Here is an 18,201-nt window from a genome sequence, read left to right on the forward strand (position 1 = left end):
CACCTAGAGCATTTGGAACACCGCCTGACACTCTATCATCATCATATTATTATAACTAATATAGTTGAGCTTAACAAATGTAAGTAAGGATTCAGTCCTTAATTACTGTAATACTTCATATGCTTAAGCCCCTTCTTCCCACCTGAATTATACTCTTTGACAACCAGTGTCACCATCGCCTATTACATTCTACCTACCTAGCCCCTGCCCCATTGCGACTCGCATAAAAGGGACTGATACGTTTCATTGAAAAGTTGTGAACGGTGTTTAAAGAGCTTGTATTTTCAGAATTTGCTTTAAGAATACACTTTAAAATTTCCACAGAATTCTGAAGATTTTATAAATGTATGAAGGTGAGAATTTAGTTTTAGAAATTCACTTTCAAACTTCAGAGGCATCAGCTTTTGATGCATGAGAGATTAATCGCTATTTGATAAATCAAGGGACTGTGGGTATGTATTCAACAAGGAATGTGTATTTATTTTTATTTCTGCCAATGCAAACTACCATCTATTTATTGGCTTAAAATGACATCCCTTTATCATCTCACATTTCCATAGGTCAAGAGTCTGGGTATAGTGTGGGTTAATGGGATTCTCTGGTTAGAGACTCACAAAGCCAAAAATCAAGGGATGGGCACAGTTGTATTCCTTACTGGAGGCTCTGGGAAAGAATATGCTTCCAGGTTCATTCAGGTTGTTGGCCAAATCTAGTTCTTGCATCTGTAAAACTGAGGTGCCTGTCTCCTTGCTGGAACCTGGCAGCCTGCTCTGAGCGCCTGAGAGCTTTATCTGGTCTTTATACATGGTATCCTACTTCTCACATCCAGCAATGCCACACTGAATCCTTTTCATGCTTGAAATTCCTTCTTACCTTCTCTTAGGCCATTTCTCTTTGACTCCTCCCAGACCGACTTCTTTGTTTTTAAGGGCTTATGTGATTAGACAGGGTCCTCATAGACAGTCCAGGTCTACAGCCTTAATTATAACTGCAAATTATCTCTTGCTATGTAATGTAATATTTGCAGGTGCCAAGTAGTGTGTTTATCTTTGGAGAACCATTCTCTCTACCAAAGAACAGTAACATAGATCCTCAAAGCCTTCCAAAAAATTATCCCTGAACACTTTTTAGGGCCTTGTCATAACTTGCCAGTAGAGCCTGGTTCTGGAACATGATTCCCCTGTTATAAAATCAGAGCATACATCTGAGTTCACACAATGGAACCAGAAGACCTTAGGAATCAGTCTAAATGAATTTCTCAATTGCTCAACTATGCAGCCATGTTTACCAGTATTTAATGATTCCTAACAAGTTACAAATTAAAATACTACTTAATGTAACTTCATAGGTCCCATTTCATTAAAGTGTTTAAATAAGAACAGAATTCTATAATCAAATCCCATACCAAACTCGTTGAGACCTATTTAGCAACTATGAAGTATTTTTTTTAAAGATTTTATTTATTTATTCATGAGAATACACAGAGAGGAGAGAGAGAGGCAGAGACACAGGCAGAGGGAGAAGCAGGCTCCATGCAGGGAGCCTGATGTGGAACTCGATCCTGGGTCTCCAGGATCACGCCCTGAGCTGTAGGCAGCGCTAAACTGCTGAGCCACCGGGGCTGCCCATTAAGTGAAGATAATGTAGAAAATTGCTTTTTGAACCCTAAACTGTTATTTTAAATTACTGTGGACTCTTGGGATGCCTGGGTGGCTCAGCGGTTGGGCACCTGCCTTCAGCCTAGGTCATGATCCTGGGATCTGGGATCGAGTCCCACATCGGTCTCTCTGTGAGGAGCCTGCTTCTCTCTCTGCCTATGTCTGTGCCCCCCCACCTCTCTGCATGTCTCTCATGAATAAATAAATAAATCTTTAAAAAAATTACTGTAGACTCTTAATACTTTTTGTTTTGTTTTCTTTTAAGATTTATGTATTTATTTTAGACAGAGAGTGGGATTGGGCAGAGGAAGAGGAGGAGAGAGAACCTCAAGCAGACTCCTAGCTAAGTGTGGAGTCCTACTCAGGGCTCCATCTCACAACCTTGAGATCATGACCTGAGCCAGAAATCAAGAGTCTAATGCTCAACTGACTGAGCCACACAGATACCTCAATACCTCCTGTCTTAAATGCTCCATCTAATGTGAGTAATACATCTTGCTCTGGGAGAATGAAATATGACAGTCCATAAAAAGCATTAGCAGAATGCTTGCACAACGTCAGTATTCAATAAGTATTAGCCAGTCTTAGCCTTTTACCTATTTTTCACTTGGTCTTCTTAAATCAACAGGCTAATAAACGGCATCTGCAAGCAAGTTTCTTCAATAATTTCCCCACAAAGAATTTCATCCTTGTGTTGTTTGTAATCGCAGAAGATTGCTATTACAATGCCCAGAGCAGGAGATAATGAAAAATCCACGGAACGTGGTACTTTAGAGCCACAAAAATGCCACAGGAGGAGTTTTTCAGCACTGAAAACATACTTGCTGAAAGTACAGACCACAAAATAAAAGGGTCCTTTTTTTTTTTGTAAAAAAGTATACATACAAGAAAAATAACCTAGGAAGCAATAAACACTTAAGTTAATAATAAGTTACTAATGAATGGTTCCATTATGGAAATTTTTTTCTATTCTGGAATTTTTTTAAATTGCAGAGTCTTTATGTTCAAACCAAACAATCCAAGTGTCAGATAAATAAAAGAGAACTGCAAACATAACCCATAGTAATGACAACTCACTACCATCATTACCATCATTTTGACATTTACAAATATAGCAGTGGAATGCACATTATTTCTACCCAATACTCACATAAGATTCCATTATATAGTTAAGTACTACAACAATATAAAATAATAGGAACTAAGTTAAAATCTACCTTATTCGATCATCACCAAAAACTCAAGTAATTTTCAGTCTTTTACATGCCTCCTGGTCCTTCTGCACATATGGATATATTGTATAAAGCTATAACATTATCCTAAGGATGTGAAATTACATTTCATCTAAGCAGCTATAAGAAGTTCTATTTTTAAAAATGCACAAAGCAGCAGCTCAATATGAAGTGTCATGGATCAATTTTTTCAAATTCTTTCAACTGCCCTCAGATAAGATTTCATGGTAACATTTTACAAACTCATGACTGTCAATATATAAATTGATAGCTGAATGGTGTATTTCTATTTCTTGTCAATTAAAAATGTCTATGTTTTCTATGCATATTGCATATCAAAATGATTATCCTCACCTTGGAAAGAAATAACCAAATCCCATAATACATATAAATACATACATGTACACACATAAAAACACACACTTTACTCCTATTCAAAAGGGATTTGTTGAGACCTGTTTTATTCTTGAATGGGTTCTATACACTCACACCTTTCTGAAGAAATGCTTTTAAATAAATGTTCCCTCTCTGGCATCATTTCAATAGGCAAAACAGCATGTATTATGTTGCTCACTGAAACCAAATTCTCAGGGCTAGAGTTAAATAAGATTACCATATAATCTAAGTATGTGAAGGTGGTTTCTTTGGAAATAGAGGTAACTTAGTAATTAATGTTAAAAAATTGTGTGTATAATGCCTGGTTGGCTCAGTTGGTTAAGTGTCTGCCTTTGGCTCAGGTCATGATCCCGGGGTCCTGGGATTGAGTCACGTCTGGCTCTTTGCTTAGTGGGGAGTCTGCTTTTCCCTCTGCCCCTCCCCTGCTCATTCATTTTTTTTTCTCTCTCTCTCAAATAAATAAGTAAATAAATAAACCTTTAAAAAAAGTTGTGTGTGTGTACATGTGGCATTTAGGGATCTATTCCCAGGATGAAGAAAATTTTGATGTGTAATAGGTATAAAACATATAAGCACTTTTTGTTGACAAAGGACAGAAATCTACCATTCAGCTGTCTGTTCAAGTATTGATAATGACAAGTTGGTGAAGTGCCACTGTGAGATCCTACCTGAGGAAAACTGCAGGAGTTTTAACCAGCTGTCCATGTGGTCTCAGAGACCTACAATCCATAGCCCTTTGGATACTCTAACTGATGAAGGTAGATCTAAAGAATAATGAGGAAAGGTACTGACAAGTCCCATGGCTCCTTGTAAATAACAAGAACAATGAATACTGTGCCTGAAATGTGCTACAATTCCTCTGATGCCTTTCTGATGATCTTCGAAACCAGGTCTGTCTTCTCTAGCCTCCCTTGACACTGTCTCAAAATTCAATCTATTGGCCTTTCCCCCAAATCACACAGTAGCTCTTAAGCCACCAGGAAAATTGGAGCCAAGGTAAGTATTCCAAGTAAGAATGTTATGTTCCTACAGATAAGAAATATAAGGTAACAAGATGGTCATCACCCTGCAGCAGTCAGAAAGAAGGTTAGTCAGTCCCCAGGGGATTAACTTACTTCTGTTCTCTGAGCAAACATGCCCACTCAGGTCTGCGATAGACTAAGAAAAGGGAGATTAACTATACTCCATTTTTCCATTCCCCAGAAAGGGAGAGGCACATAGCCAGGAAAAAGAGTGAGTGGAAACTGGCATTTCAGTGTTTTAAAAAATCTATCCCAAAAAAAATAAAATGAATAAAAAAAATAAAAAAATAAAAAATCTATCTCTAAGTATGGTAAAAATCATCACCGAATTGTGCTCATCATTTACTAAATTTGACTAAATCTTCCCCATTCTCCCTAACCTAGGATTGTTTCCAAAACTTGCTAACTTGGAGTATCATCTCTTAAGAAAATTCTAAAGATTCATCAAAACCCAAATCCCATGCTATTTCTGCTTCCTGAACTGGTACCATCTTGAAAGTTTCCAATTGAAAAAGCTGTCACTGTTTTCTTCAGATACTACTGTTCAAAAAGGGATTCCTCCAACATAGCAAACCCCACATGTAGATTCATCAAGAAGGACAAACTGAGGGAATCCTAGCCACATTACATGCTTCCCAGACAGAAAGGTTATGAACGGAGTCCTGTGAAAGGCACATCCTTAGAGAAAATGACTGAGCTTCAGAGGAGACAGCAGAGAGGAGATCCAAATGTGTAATAGCAGAACTTAAGAACAAGCAACAGCAGAGAAAGGAGAGAGCCAGCAAGAGAGAGCATCTTGAAAAGTTGGCATCCTTGAGTTCCATCAGGCCCTGGATGCTACAGGACAACTGCTTGTCCATTAAGACTCAGTTCTCTATGGCTCCGTAACAAGTATTTCTCAAGAGAACTCTAAGGAAAAGACAAATTAGGAGAAGAATCAGATAAAGGCCTAAGTGCAGGTCTTAGTGAATGTGAGTAAACTAGATGCGTTCTACCTGGAAAGTAGGATCCCAAATGGAGAAAAAGTAGGAACAAGACTTTAACTATAAAGAATGCTAGAAATCCTAAGAGAACAAGTTCACAGGCGACATGAAAACTGATGGAGTGACATCACAAGTTGTGGACATTGAGCAGGGAAAAATGTTTTTGTGACACTGACAATGGGCAGCAGCCAGTTTTAACTATGTCTTTTATTCCTAGAGAGGTATATAAATAAATTTCATAGCAGGTTTCTTTCTAACGCTTTCACCAAATATTATATATCCTAGCATACATTTTTGCTTTGATGTGGGGGAGGGAGGATGGTTTCTTCTAGAACTTGTCGTCGACACTCCATTTATAATTTAGTTTATTTAAAAAATTTTTTCAGCTCAGTGATATTTCTTAGAGGAGTGATACTGTACCCTATGAGCAGGAATTTAGAAATACCATTAAAAGCATCACATGCAGAGCTTCTATGATAAAATTATATGAACTGAAAAAAATGAGCAAGGGGATAGAGTAGAAACATACAAAGAAATTGAAACTGATGAGAATGATAAACTAAATCAGCTTTTAGAAGGAATACAAGGGAATAAGAGTATCTAGTTAATGGTCCCCAAATTTTAGATTTTGCCCTCCTCTTCCTAAATTCAGAACACTTGATTTGTAATTTTTTAAAAACACCGAACAGGGGCATTCTAGCTCACAACCCCAAGATCAAGAGTCATGTGCTCTACTGACTGACCCAGCCAAATCAAATCTCTTTGATTTGTAATTTTAATTTATCTCTCACAATATGTCCACATTTCTCAAGATATGCCCATCCCTACCACTACCAAGTTAGTGTCTCATTGTAGATATTCAACAGTATTCTTTTTCACCATCTAAGTTATGGCCGACTTCACTGGACCAAGCAGCATAGTGCACCACACCACAAGCCCCCTTGTCCTTTTATAAGTGCCACTAACATAACCATGTCACCAAATAGGCATCTACTACACATAATTCATAGCTTAGCCTAACTTACATTACATTGTCAGAGGCTTGACAATTACATTGTGTGAACACAAATAATAAATTTCACTTAAGCCCAGATAAGATATTTGTATTTCCTTATCTCTACAATTTCCATCATGAAAATTTAGCCTAAAGAAAGAGAAATAGCCTAATAGGGTTTGTTTTGGACTTTGGTCTTAAGTAAGCAAGAGACAGAAGCTTAGAATCAGCTTTATCTGCTACTCAAGGATGCTCATGTTTCCATTTCCTGTCTTTGAATGTTTCCCAAGTACTTCTGGTTCTTCTCAAAATTTAGCTTACTTCAGAAATCTACATCCTAAGAAATATGGCTTTCAAAGAAGTACTTAATTCATCATAAACTCTTCCCTAAATTTAGTATACCCTGGATTGTAATAATAGGGAAACTATTTCCAGATATTAAAGCCCAGAATGTTTCTGTAGACTTTCTATAATGGAAGGAGTGTACTATAGCCATGTTCTTTTAGCCCAAGCTGAAAACCTTTTACAGAGTCTTATTGTTAAGGTTTTTGGATGTTAGGTACTTAAAAGAGTACCTCTTTCCTGAAAATCACCAGAAACATGGCTGGAACATTTTTATCATGCATGTTCGTGTGAATTTAACAACTGTAAATCTCACTAAGTTATCGTGACATTTTTATTTCTACTTATGTACTCTCTTTTCATGTTCCTTTAATATAAAAACTCACTGGGGCACCTGGGTAACTCAGTCGGTTGAGCATCCAACTCTTGATTTCAACTCAGGTCATGATTTCAGGGTCATGAGAACGAGCCCTGCATTGGGCTTGGCACTTAGCGGCAGGGAGTCTGCTTGAGATACTTTCTCTCCCTCTGTCTCTGCCCCTCTATCTGCTCAAGCATATGCATACACATTCTCTCTCTCTCACTAAAAATGAGTAAATGAATATTTAAAAACAAAAGAAAACAACTCACTTGTGTTTTCTTCCAGGGTAGAATTCCAGGTATTATTATTTTATTATAGAGAACAGGACCTTTCTCTTGATGGACCTAAGCTGGGATAATAAACTATTGGGGTAGGGACACCTGGGTGGCTCAGTGGTTAAGCATCTATCTGCATTTGGCTCAGGTCATGATTCCAGGGTCCTGGGATTGAGTCCCGCAACAGGCTCCCCACATGGAGCCTGCTTCTCCCTCTGCCTATGTCTCTGCCTCTCTCTTTGTGTGTCTCATGAATAAATAAAATCTTTAAAAATTTTTTAAAAAATAAACTATCGGGATTAAAGAAATGAGCAATTTCTTTTAAGATTGCATATACAAAGCCCCCCAAATTGTAAGCCCCCATATGTAAGCCCCCAAGGTGAATATATAAAATAGCACAGTAAATTGCACCTCTGGGGACTACTGACCCCTTTCTACTGCCCCCCAAACATACGAGCCCTTAAGGAGCACATCAACAACTCCACATTACAGATGTCGGTTTTGCTTTTCTTTAATGTGTTTGAGGGTCATGGTAGATGAGAATGGTTACTAAGGGACGTTCATAAATATTCTCCTTCATGCATGGTGTTTGCACCTACATAAAGTTTTTATATTACTGCCAATAAGAATAACTGTATTGTAAAGACGGGAGGTTGGGACGCCTGGGTGGCTTTGCAGTTTAGCACCTGCCTTCGGTGCAGGGTGTGATCCTGGAGTCCCAGGATCGAGTCCCACATCGGGCTCCCTACATGGAGCCTGCTTCTCTCTCCCTGCCTGTGTCTCTGCCTCTCTCTCTCTCTGTGTCTCTCATGAATAAATAAAGTCTTAAAAAAAAAAAAAAGACAAGAGGCACAACAGTTCCTTCACAAATGCTTATACAATGCATGAAGGAATTTTAGGACTTAAGATATTATCTAGCCCAACCATTCAAGTTGGCCAAAGGCACATTGTTGGAAAAATTAAGAATCAAGGTCCTCGATCTCAGTTCAATGATATTTTCATTACTCTAAGCCAATCATCCATGAATTGAAGAGATGACATTTTCTCTTCTGTGCCCCCCAACCCCCGTTTTAAGAAAGGGTGGAGAGAGGGGCAGAAGGAAAGAGAGAATCTTAAGCAGGATCCACACCCAGGGCAGAGCCTGATGCTAAGCTTGATCTCACAACCCTGAGATGATGACCTAAGCTGAAATCAAGAATCAGATGCCTAACCAACAGAGCCACCCAGGTGTCCCTCCTCTGCCCTTTATTCTCATTGCTAAATACCACTATTCCCGTACCTTACCTCAACTCAATTTATTCAGTGTTTTAGCTTGTAGATTATCCTAGTAAGATTACCTCAGCCAAATACATAGAACTGCTTTGCTGTCTATCCCTCCTTTTCAGAGGTTCTCTCGAATTTGACTTTCATATTATAAACCATTCAGCTAATTCTCTCTTGCTATTCTCTCATCTCCCTACTGCCCTCTTACTGTGGGTACTCCCCAAACCCCCATCTCCTACTCCGCTCTTCAACTGATAGCCTCTCTGTGACTGATTCTTTTAAGTTTAGCCCTGACCTCTATAAACTCCTGATTCACATCTCCAGGTATTTCTTGAATATTTATATATTTTATATTTCTTTGTCCTCAAACTTGGCATGTCCAAACTCTGTGTCTCCTTCCAGATATTTTACTCAACTTCCTAAGAGTATCATCACTTTTCCATTCTGACTCCTCTTCTACCTTTACTCTTGCCTCTTCTACCTTCTACCTCGTCCTGATTTTTAAAAAATTCTTTGTGCTGCTTTTTGAACTAATTTTTCCTGTGGTTCCCACAAAAACCACAATAAAGTACGTTTACAGCAGCCTCTCAGTCTCCCCACCTCCAACTCATTTACCTGCTTATTTTTTTCCTTTTCTTTCCTTTCTTTCTCTTTCTTTTTTTTTTTTTTTAAAGTAATCTCTATGCCTGATGTGGGGCTTGGTCTCATGATCCCTAGATCAAGAGTCACATGCTGTACTGAGTCAGGTGCCCCTCATCTTTCTTTTTTCTTTCATGTCTATTTTATTATTTTAATATGTTGTTCAAAAAGTCTTTCATTTTGCTTGACTAGAATCTTCTTCTCTAACCAGGTCTACTCAGTACTTTCCCTTTCTACTTTCTCATTCCTCCACCTGCACACAATAAACCCCACTGCTAGAGTACGTCCTCCTAATTATCGTATATTCAAATCCTGACTGCCTTCAATGGTAGTTTACATCTCTTCAGTGAAGCTCTTACTATTCTTGAATCTACTATGTATATACACCACTATATTCAGTGCTCAATTGCCAATCATTTTGTATCTGAACTCTCTAAAGGTACTTGTCTTCCTGGTATGACTATAGGAAATATCTTGCATGTCTTTACTGCTTCTGAAACTACCCCAACAATATATTACATTACAAAAAAAAAGATGCATAATAGTTAAGGAAACATGACGAGGAAGTAGAAAAGTCTGAGTTAAAATTCTGGCTTTGTTTTTTTTCTAGGTGTGTGACCTTGGGAAAGTTACCTAACCTCTACAAGTTTTCCTATCTACAAAATAGGGATAATACCACTTATTTCATAGAGATGTGAAGTTTAACAGAATGTATATGTATGTGTATGTACAATACACAGAATATTTAACATAATAACTGGTCCATAATGAGTGCTTTTTAAACAGATGGCTATTACAATTTTGATCTTTGGTACAGTCTATAGATTTAGTGCAATCCCTATCAAAATTCCAGTGCCATTTTCTCAGAAATAGAACAAACAATTCCAAAATCTATATGGAACCACAAAAGATCCCAAAAAGCCAAAAGTAAGTTTGAGAAAGAAGAACAAAGTTGGAAGCATCATGCTCCCTGATTTCAAACTGTATCGCAGAGCTACAGTAATCAAAATACTCTGGTACTGGCATAAAAACAGACACCTACATCAATGGAAGATAATAAAAAGTTCGGAAATATGCCCATACATTTATGGTCAATTAATGTATGACAAAAGATCTAATAATATACAATGAACAAAGTATGATCTCCTCAATAGTGTTGGAAAAACTGGACAGCTGCATGCAAAAAAATTAAACTAAATCACTTTCTTACATCATACACAAAAATAAATTCAAAATTGATTAAAGATGACTATAAGACCTGAAATTAATATAAAACTTCTAGAAGAAAATATAAGCAGTAACCTCACTGATATTGGTCTTGGCAATGATTTTTTTGGATCCAATACCAAAAGCAAAAACAACAAAACCAAAAATCAGTAAGTGGGATACATCAAATTAAAAAGCTTCTGTATACCAAAGGGAAACCATCAATAAAATGAAAAGGCAACTACTGAATGGGAACGAGTATTTCCAAGTCATATATCTGATAAATATTTACAAGTCATATATCTATCAAAATATATAAAGAACTCATACAACTCAATAGCAAAAAAAACAATCCAACTGAAAAATGGGCAGAAGACCTGAATACACATTTTCCAAAAAAAGACAAACAGATGGCCAATAGGTACTTGAAAAGATGCTCAACACCACTAATCGTCAGGGAAATGCAAATCAAAGCCACAATGTGATATTACCTCCTACATGTCCATATGACTATTACCAAAAAGACAAGAAATAACAAATGCTGGAGAGGATGTCCAGAAAAGGGAACTGTTGTACACTGTTTGTGGGAATGTAAATTGGTGTAGCCACTCTGGCTACACCACAGAACTACCATATGATCCAACAATTCCATCTCTGGGTATTTAACCAAAGAAAACAAAAACACTAAAAGATACATGCATCCCAATGCTCACTGCAGCATTATTTACAATAGCCAAGATATGGAAATAACTTGTATCCATCGATGGATGAATAGAATAGATGGATGAATAGATGGATGAATAGATGAATAGATGTGATACACACACACATGCGCGTGTGCGCGCGCACACACACACACACACACACACACAAGGGAATACTACTTTTGCTATAAAAAAGAATGAGATTTTGCCATTAGTGACAACAGGGATGGAACTTGAGGCATTTTGCTAAGTGAAATAAATCAGAGAGAGAAAGAAAATAGTATATGTCCTTACATACATGTGTAATCTAAACCCAGTAACAACAGCAACAATAAAAAACAAGCTCATAGATATATGGAGCAGATTGGTAGTTGCCAGAGGTGAGAAGTTCAGGGGTCAGCACAATGGGTAAAGGGAGTCAAAAAGTCAACATCCAGTTATAAAATAAATAAGTTATTGGATATACTTTATAGCATGGTGACTACTATATATTTAAAAGTTGCTAAGAGCAAATCTTAAAAGTCCGCAGCCCAAGAAAAAATATTCTGTAACTATGTGAGGTGATAGATGTTAACTAGGCTTATTATGGTGATCATTTCACAAAATATATATACAAATATGAAATCATCAGGTTATACAACTGAAACTAATGTATGTTGTATGTCAATTATGCCTCAATTAAAAAAAGGTTAAATAAAGAACTGCAAAGGTCTCAGAAATATTTTTTCTTAACATGCTATCAAGACTCCATTTCACATGAGGCTTTATACCACCAATCACTGTATTTAATAAAAAAACTACTTTTCTAAGATACATTCCAGAAGAATAGGAAAGGCAACTTTTAACTTTCAAGCTGTTTGTAGATGCTAAGACCTGGTGTATAAAACTGTAAAAGATCAGTTTCCTTCACGTACATAATGCAATCCAGTGTGATTTTCAGCAATTACCATTTCAATAATGAAGTTAAAGCAGAAGTGAACAATCTTTGGAGAGGTTAGAAAAATTTCCAGAAAGCCAAAACAATGGATAAAGATTTTGTCAGATAGGACAGATAGTTAGAGCCTGTCAAAAACTAGGGCTCCATGATTAGCACCCATACCTAGCTTTTTCTATCAAGGAGGTCATGGGCTTTTCCTCAACTAACAAGGCAATTACCAAGTCTGATTAGTGGCTTTAGAAAACAACCAAAAGGGACACCTGGGTGGCTCAGTGGTTGAGCGTCTGTCTTTGGCTCAGGTTGTGATCCTGGGGTCCTGGAATCGAGTCTGGTATTGGGTTCCCCAGAGGGAGCCTGCTTCTCCCTCTGCCTATGTCTCTGCCTATGTCTCTGTCTCCATGAATAAATAACTAAAATGAAAGAAAAGAAAAGAAGAGAAGAGAAGAGAAGAGAAGAGAAGAGAAGAGAAAGAAGAAGAGAAGAGAAAGAAGAAAGAAAGAAAGAAAGAAAGAAAGAAAGAAAGAAAGAAAGAAAGAAAGAAAGAAAACAACCAAAAATGCTGTGACCTAGTATGTTAGAAACCAACGACCTGGCCTTTCGTTAGTTGAGGTAAAGTTTTTTTTCCCCCTAATGTGTGGCATTCTCCTTTGTGTGGCAGGTCACAACACTCCCTAGGTTAAGTCATACTGTATTTTAAAAATCAGATATCACGTCTACACTACGGTTCCAGAACTTTCCACCAGGAATATCTATGATCTTGCTTGGAGAAGCTGCACTGAGTTAGCAAGTCAATGCCATGTCTCTTTTTGCCTCGATGTGGGCCTCCCACATTGATGCACACCCACAGAGCAAGTATCTCTCTGCACTACTACCCAAATTGCCTCCCTTTGAAGACCCTGACCCTCCTTATTTTCTATACCCGTAGGCAGGGAAAACTGCATGTCTTACCGCAGACGTTAGGCGAGCAAGAATTTCATCACTGCTTTCTTCCGAGTCTTCGATTTTCTGATGAGACCTTTGAAAAACAAAGACCAATTTACTTTTAGTTTTGGTTGCTCAAATTTATCTACCAAATTATGGGGAACACATGGCAAGTAATGGCATTATTGTTTACTACATGAGTGAAAGTAGCCATGCAAATAACGTGGTATCAGTAATGCCAGGGGACACAGCTCTGTTGCAACCCAACTGTTCCTTCAAAATCAATTAGCAAGAACCTCTTTACAATATATATACCAATTAAATCCTGAGGATCGAGTATTTGTCTCCAAACGATATCACAGAATAGTTCTGACACATTAGATTTACGAATATGGGCATGCACAAAGCATAAACAGATGTGAGTGGAAGGTGGTTAAGTACCAAAACTCCCTCCTAGTCTAAATGAAGTCCAGATTTTGAAAATCTGACACATGAATTTCCCACTACACTTGAGTTTCACCTAAAACAGATTTGTTTTGAAACAGTCTATTATAGACTTAATACTGTGACAGGAATTATGTGGAATACAATAGCAGTAGAAGCTCTTCCTTCTTTTTTAAAATAACATACCCCATACTTGAGAAGGCTCTAAGCGCTCACAGAAAAAAAAAAAAGAAGAAAGAAAAGAAAGAGAAATAAGAGAAAATACTATAACCCAGTTGAGAAGCCAAGAAAATTGTGCATATGCTAAATAACTAAAGAGACATAAACATATAGTTATAAGATCAGGTTGTCTGTTCAGGAGAACCACCTCTGTAACGTAACTCATAAAAATTTTCACAACACAAATATATACATTAACATATCTCTTCCTTTTTTTGAATTGAAGTATATTTGACACACAATATTACCTTAGTTTCAGGTATACCAAAATTATCAACTTAAAGCAAATTTTATAAAACGACATTTTTTTTTCCTGGCTTGGTCAAAGAAAAAGAAATTAATGCCAACTGAACATATGTAATTGTCTCCCAGATCTATTCCCACAGCAATCCCTTTCGACACCTTCTGTGGATGTGGAGGGATCGCTGGTAATTGCCCTGCAGAGCAGTGTTATCAGAACGGCAGCGCAATGATTGATTTCAATCTCCTTAACTGCAGTGGGCCTGCTGACAGGCTCGCTTCGTGGGGCAGGAGGGCTAAGGAGAAGCTCTTTAAGAAGGGAAAGGCCAGTCGGATCAATTCTGGCATTGGCTTCTTGTTTCTATGTTTTTAAAAACCTTTCATAGGAAAAAAAAAATACTAAGTCAGAGCTGTGGATGAAAAACCAGTGCCTTTATAAGGACTGCATGATATGGGTATGAAGTGGTGCTGACATCAAGTGACTTAATTACCTGTGTTGCAAAGTGTTTGACATATCAGTTAATAATCTGCCCAATAAAAACAGTGGGAACTGAGCGTTGTCACTTCCCGTATTCCCAAAAAAGCAAGTTACCCTGATCATGAATTTTGCAACACTGAACTTTATGATTAAAATGATCTATTCCTGGGAATTCCATATACAAGATGTTCTACAGAGAAGAAAGAGATTTGCAACCCTTTAGAACCTAAGCCATCAAACCAGGTTTACAGGATTAAGTCGAGGTGACAAGAAGATGTGACAAGAAGTCAGGAGCCAAACAAACGCACTAGGCACAAGGGCACCAGGGCAGGTGTCTGCAGTCTGCAGCTGGTCACACCGGCTCCTGTTTCTCAGACCCTGACACATTCACTGCTCAACGATTAGTTCACAGGCATGAGGTATTTCGCACCAGCGCAGATTCCATCATGAATGTGTTTACAACAAACTGTTGAAAGGAACTCAGAGTTCCAAGGGAAGTTCTTGTGTCTGTGACGGATAATGGCCACTTCTTGAGTAAGCACTGAGGCCCTGAGGGTTTATTGACAAATAATTTAGTCCCTGTTCAGGAGCAAAATTACCTTTGTCATTTTTCCAGCACAAAATATGCCTTGGCAAAAAATGTTTCTGAAGGCAGTATGTGTAAGGAAGACACAGAGATGACCTACCAAGAGCTGTCCTGCAGCCCTCGTCCCAATTTTATCACCACAACCATCACCACTGGTGCCCAGTGCACTCAAGTCATTCTCCAGCCCCTGAATCTCCCCCAAACTCACCTTGTTTTACCATCTGCCTTCAAAGGGGCTCTGAGGAGCAATTCCAAAAACCTTATTTTCTTATAGGTTTCTTGAGATCAACACAATATATTGTGGTGCTTTTGCCTCCTGCCTCCACTGGTTCTACAAGCACCTCTCACGCCTCAGCCTCTGTGGTCACCCCATGGTCATTCCCTCTGTTTCCTTCAGTTCCTCTGTTAAGCCTCACTGACAATTGAAGCCCTCTCCTTCTCTTGCACCAATTGCTTTTACTATCTTCTAACCAACTTCTCTGTGTCTGGCTTCTCCTCTTGTGCCCAATCTCCTATAGACACGAGGATTATCTTTCTGAAACTGAGATCTAGTCCTGCTCTTCTCAGAGTTCGAACTCTCAGGGATTATCCTACAACCTGCTGAAAGCTCTAGAATTCAGAAATACTCTTCATTTCCCAATAATATGCCCCATCTGTTGTCCCAACCCGCATCTGACCTAAGAGTAATGTCTTAGGAGCAGGTCTGGTGGTAATAAGCAAACAGTGGAAGAGCTTAGAGAGAGGGAAGGGTAACACCTAATCACTCTCCTTCCTTCCTCACCATCTTGCCCCTCCCCAGCTCTATACCAAAATGCCCAGAAACGCCAGACTCTGTCCCCCAAAAATGTATTTTTATGAAATGAGAGAAAGTCTTTATGTATGTGAATACATGTCACTGCAATCCAGTGAAGACAAAGTTCTCACATATCAGATCAAAACAGATAATGAAACAGGACAAAGGAGAATAAAGAAAAGAATCGACTGTAATACTTTCATATTTTCCCATTATTACTCAAGTGGATCAGTGAACAAGAGAGGAAGAGAGAAGCTCTGTGTGGTCTGTCAGTGGTTAGAAAAGGGAAGCAGAGAAACTTCAGCTAGAATCAGCAGGTAATGGTAGTGACAAGTGACATGAGACAGAAAGAGACAAGCAGTGACCCCCGGAAGGAAGACCCATCCCAGAGTGTGCCAGCAGGAAACTCTAGCCCAGCACTACAAATTTACAAATTCCCATGGCTGTTTCTCAAGGTCTCTGCTTACCAACAGCTCAAGCCAGGCCCAGTAATTCTCCAAGACAAAATATTGAGTCCTGGTACTGTAGGCAGACGGCTTCTATAGTTTTAGAGGTCTACAATATCTAAGGGTGCCAATGTGAGGACACAGGAATGGCAAAAGCTGCCTTTGCCCCTTTAACCATCAAACAGCACACATTATCATTCTACCCAGTCCCCACCAAAAACAAAACAAAACCAACCCTTGCCCTCTCTACAGTCTTCCTCACCTTAATATCAATGACAACCCCATTCTTCAAGCTGGAAGTCATCCTTGATCCCTACTCTTTTAAACTCTATACTGTAACAATCCTAAAATCTTATTGGCTCTACCTTCAAGGTGTATCTCTCATCTGGCCACTTCTCACTACCTCTACCACCACCATCACTGTTGTCCCAGCCACCAAATCTCTTACCTGGACCCAGGAGCTCGGGTGGTCTTGTTAATATGTAAGTCAGATCATGTCCCTTCTCTGTTCAAAATACTCAAATGACTCTCCATCTCCCAAAATCCTCAAATGACTCTCTATCTCCCTCAGTATAAAACCAAAGTCTTTACAGTGGCTGACAATTCTCCCTCCGCTAACAGTTGTTCTGTCCTTAATGCTTCTACCTTAGACCTCTGTACTGGCTACCCCCTTGACCTAGCACACTTCCCACAGGTATCTACCTCGCTTCTGCCTCACATCCTTGAGATCTCTGTCAACTTCTTTCCTGACCCTTATCTATATCCCTCACTTCCTACTTTATCTTCATGAAGTTTTCTATCTTCAACATAAGTCTGTTTATTTAGGAAATTGTCTGTCCTCCCCCACTGGACTGTAGGCTCCATAGGAATGGAGATTTCAGTTTTGTTCATGGTTACATCCCCCACACTTAGAATATAACCTAGCACATAAGAGGCATTCAATAAATAACTGTTGAATAAATTAACTGAGCACCTGAACTTCATGGATTGGTCTATGAATCACTATCCCAGGACCACCACTGCATAAGATATTAGCTTGTTATCTGTAGGCAATTCAACAGAAGGACACTGCTTTTACTCAAGAATGCTTTCCCTGAGCTACTCCATCATTCTCCCAGGTCTCTGCAGCAGTTGGCTTTCAGAGACCTCCTCATCATTCAAATCCAACAACGACTTTCTTAGATCAAATACCAAAGACGTGGTAACTCTGAAAGTATCTTAAATAAAGTAATAGCAATACAAGGATCACTCCCACCTCCTCATCTTCTTCTAAGAAATAATTAGTATTGACGTAGTGACTGTGAAAGCCAATTGTTTGACAATGATTTGCACAATTTATCCTGCAGCAAAATAACAGTGAGTCCCCATCCAAGAACATCTCTCAGCTCTGATGGTTAAATAGTCATATCCTATTGAGTTCCAATAACGAGCCTTAGGAAACAGCATCCAGGGGCCATTATCCGGGCAGTGGAATTTATTTTATACCAGTTAGGTATAATTGGTAATTCCTACCAACTTCGATTTAACTGGTATCCCTGCAGGGTTTCCCTGAATTCTTAGTGAGAATTCCTTCATGAGAATTAATTTACTGGGTTTGAGATTATTCCAATGAAGTTCTTAAAAATAAAGCCTGCCACACATCTTCTATATAAAAGACAGAACTCACACTCCTCAACCAGATTTTGTCCAAAATATTTGTACCTTAGGATTCCAGAGCAACCAACACCATCTTCAAGATGGAAAACCCTACTTCTTTTTTAACTGTAAGAAGTTTCATGGTATTTCAGGATAGAAAACTAGAGGCATTTTATTATAGAAATATTATCCAAATAATACCACTTTACATTTGGATATTGATATTTCAAAAATGTACGAGTTCTGTCTCTCCATCTATATCTCAATACTGAGTAGCATATGTGGGCTGCCAAGAGCTACCACTATGCATAACATTGTTCCTTTAGGAAAATGTGTTAAATGTCTATCTTATGGTTGTCGGAATGCAAAGATTTGGAGTCAAGTAGTTCAAGGTGTGGACACTTTGCACAACTGGCACATGCCAAAG

At 38.5% G+C, this 18,201-nt stretch overlaps 1 protein-coding gene across 1 annotated transcript in view; it reads right to left on the reverse strand.

Annotated features, from left to right (window-relative positions):
* The window catches only part of RAPGEF5 (Rap guanine nucleotide exchange factor 5), a 229,885-nt gene that overhangs the window by 153,423 nt on the left and 58,261 nt on the right, over positions 1-18,201 (reverse strand). Inside the window, exon 6 of the mRNA XM_055314547.1 lies at positions 12,961-13,027. Within this exon, the coding sequence (XP_055170522.1) occupies positions 12,961-13,027 (67 nt within the window). The remainder of the gene's footprint in view (positions 1-12,960; positions 13,028-18,201) is intronic.

Source organism: Nyctereutes procyonoides, unplaced genomic scaffold, assembly GCF_905146905.1.
Source record: "Nyctereutes procyonoides isolate TBG_1078 unplaced genomic scaffold, NYPRO_anot_genome, whole genome shotgun sequence".
NCBI classification, from domain to species: Eukaryota; Metazoa; Chordata; class Mammalia; order Carnivora; family Canidae; genus Nyctereutes; species Nyctereutes procyonoides.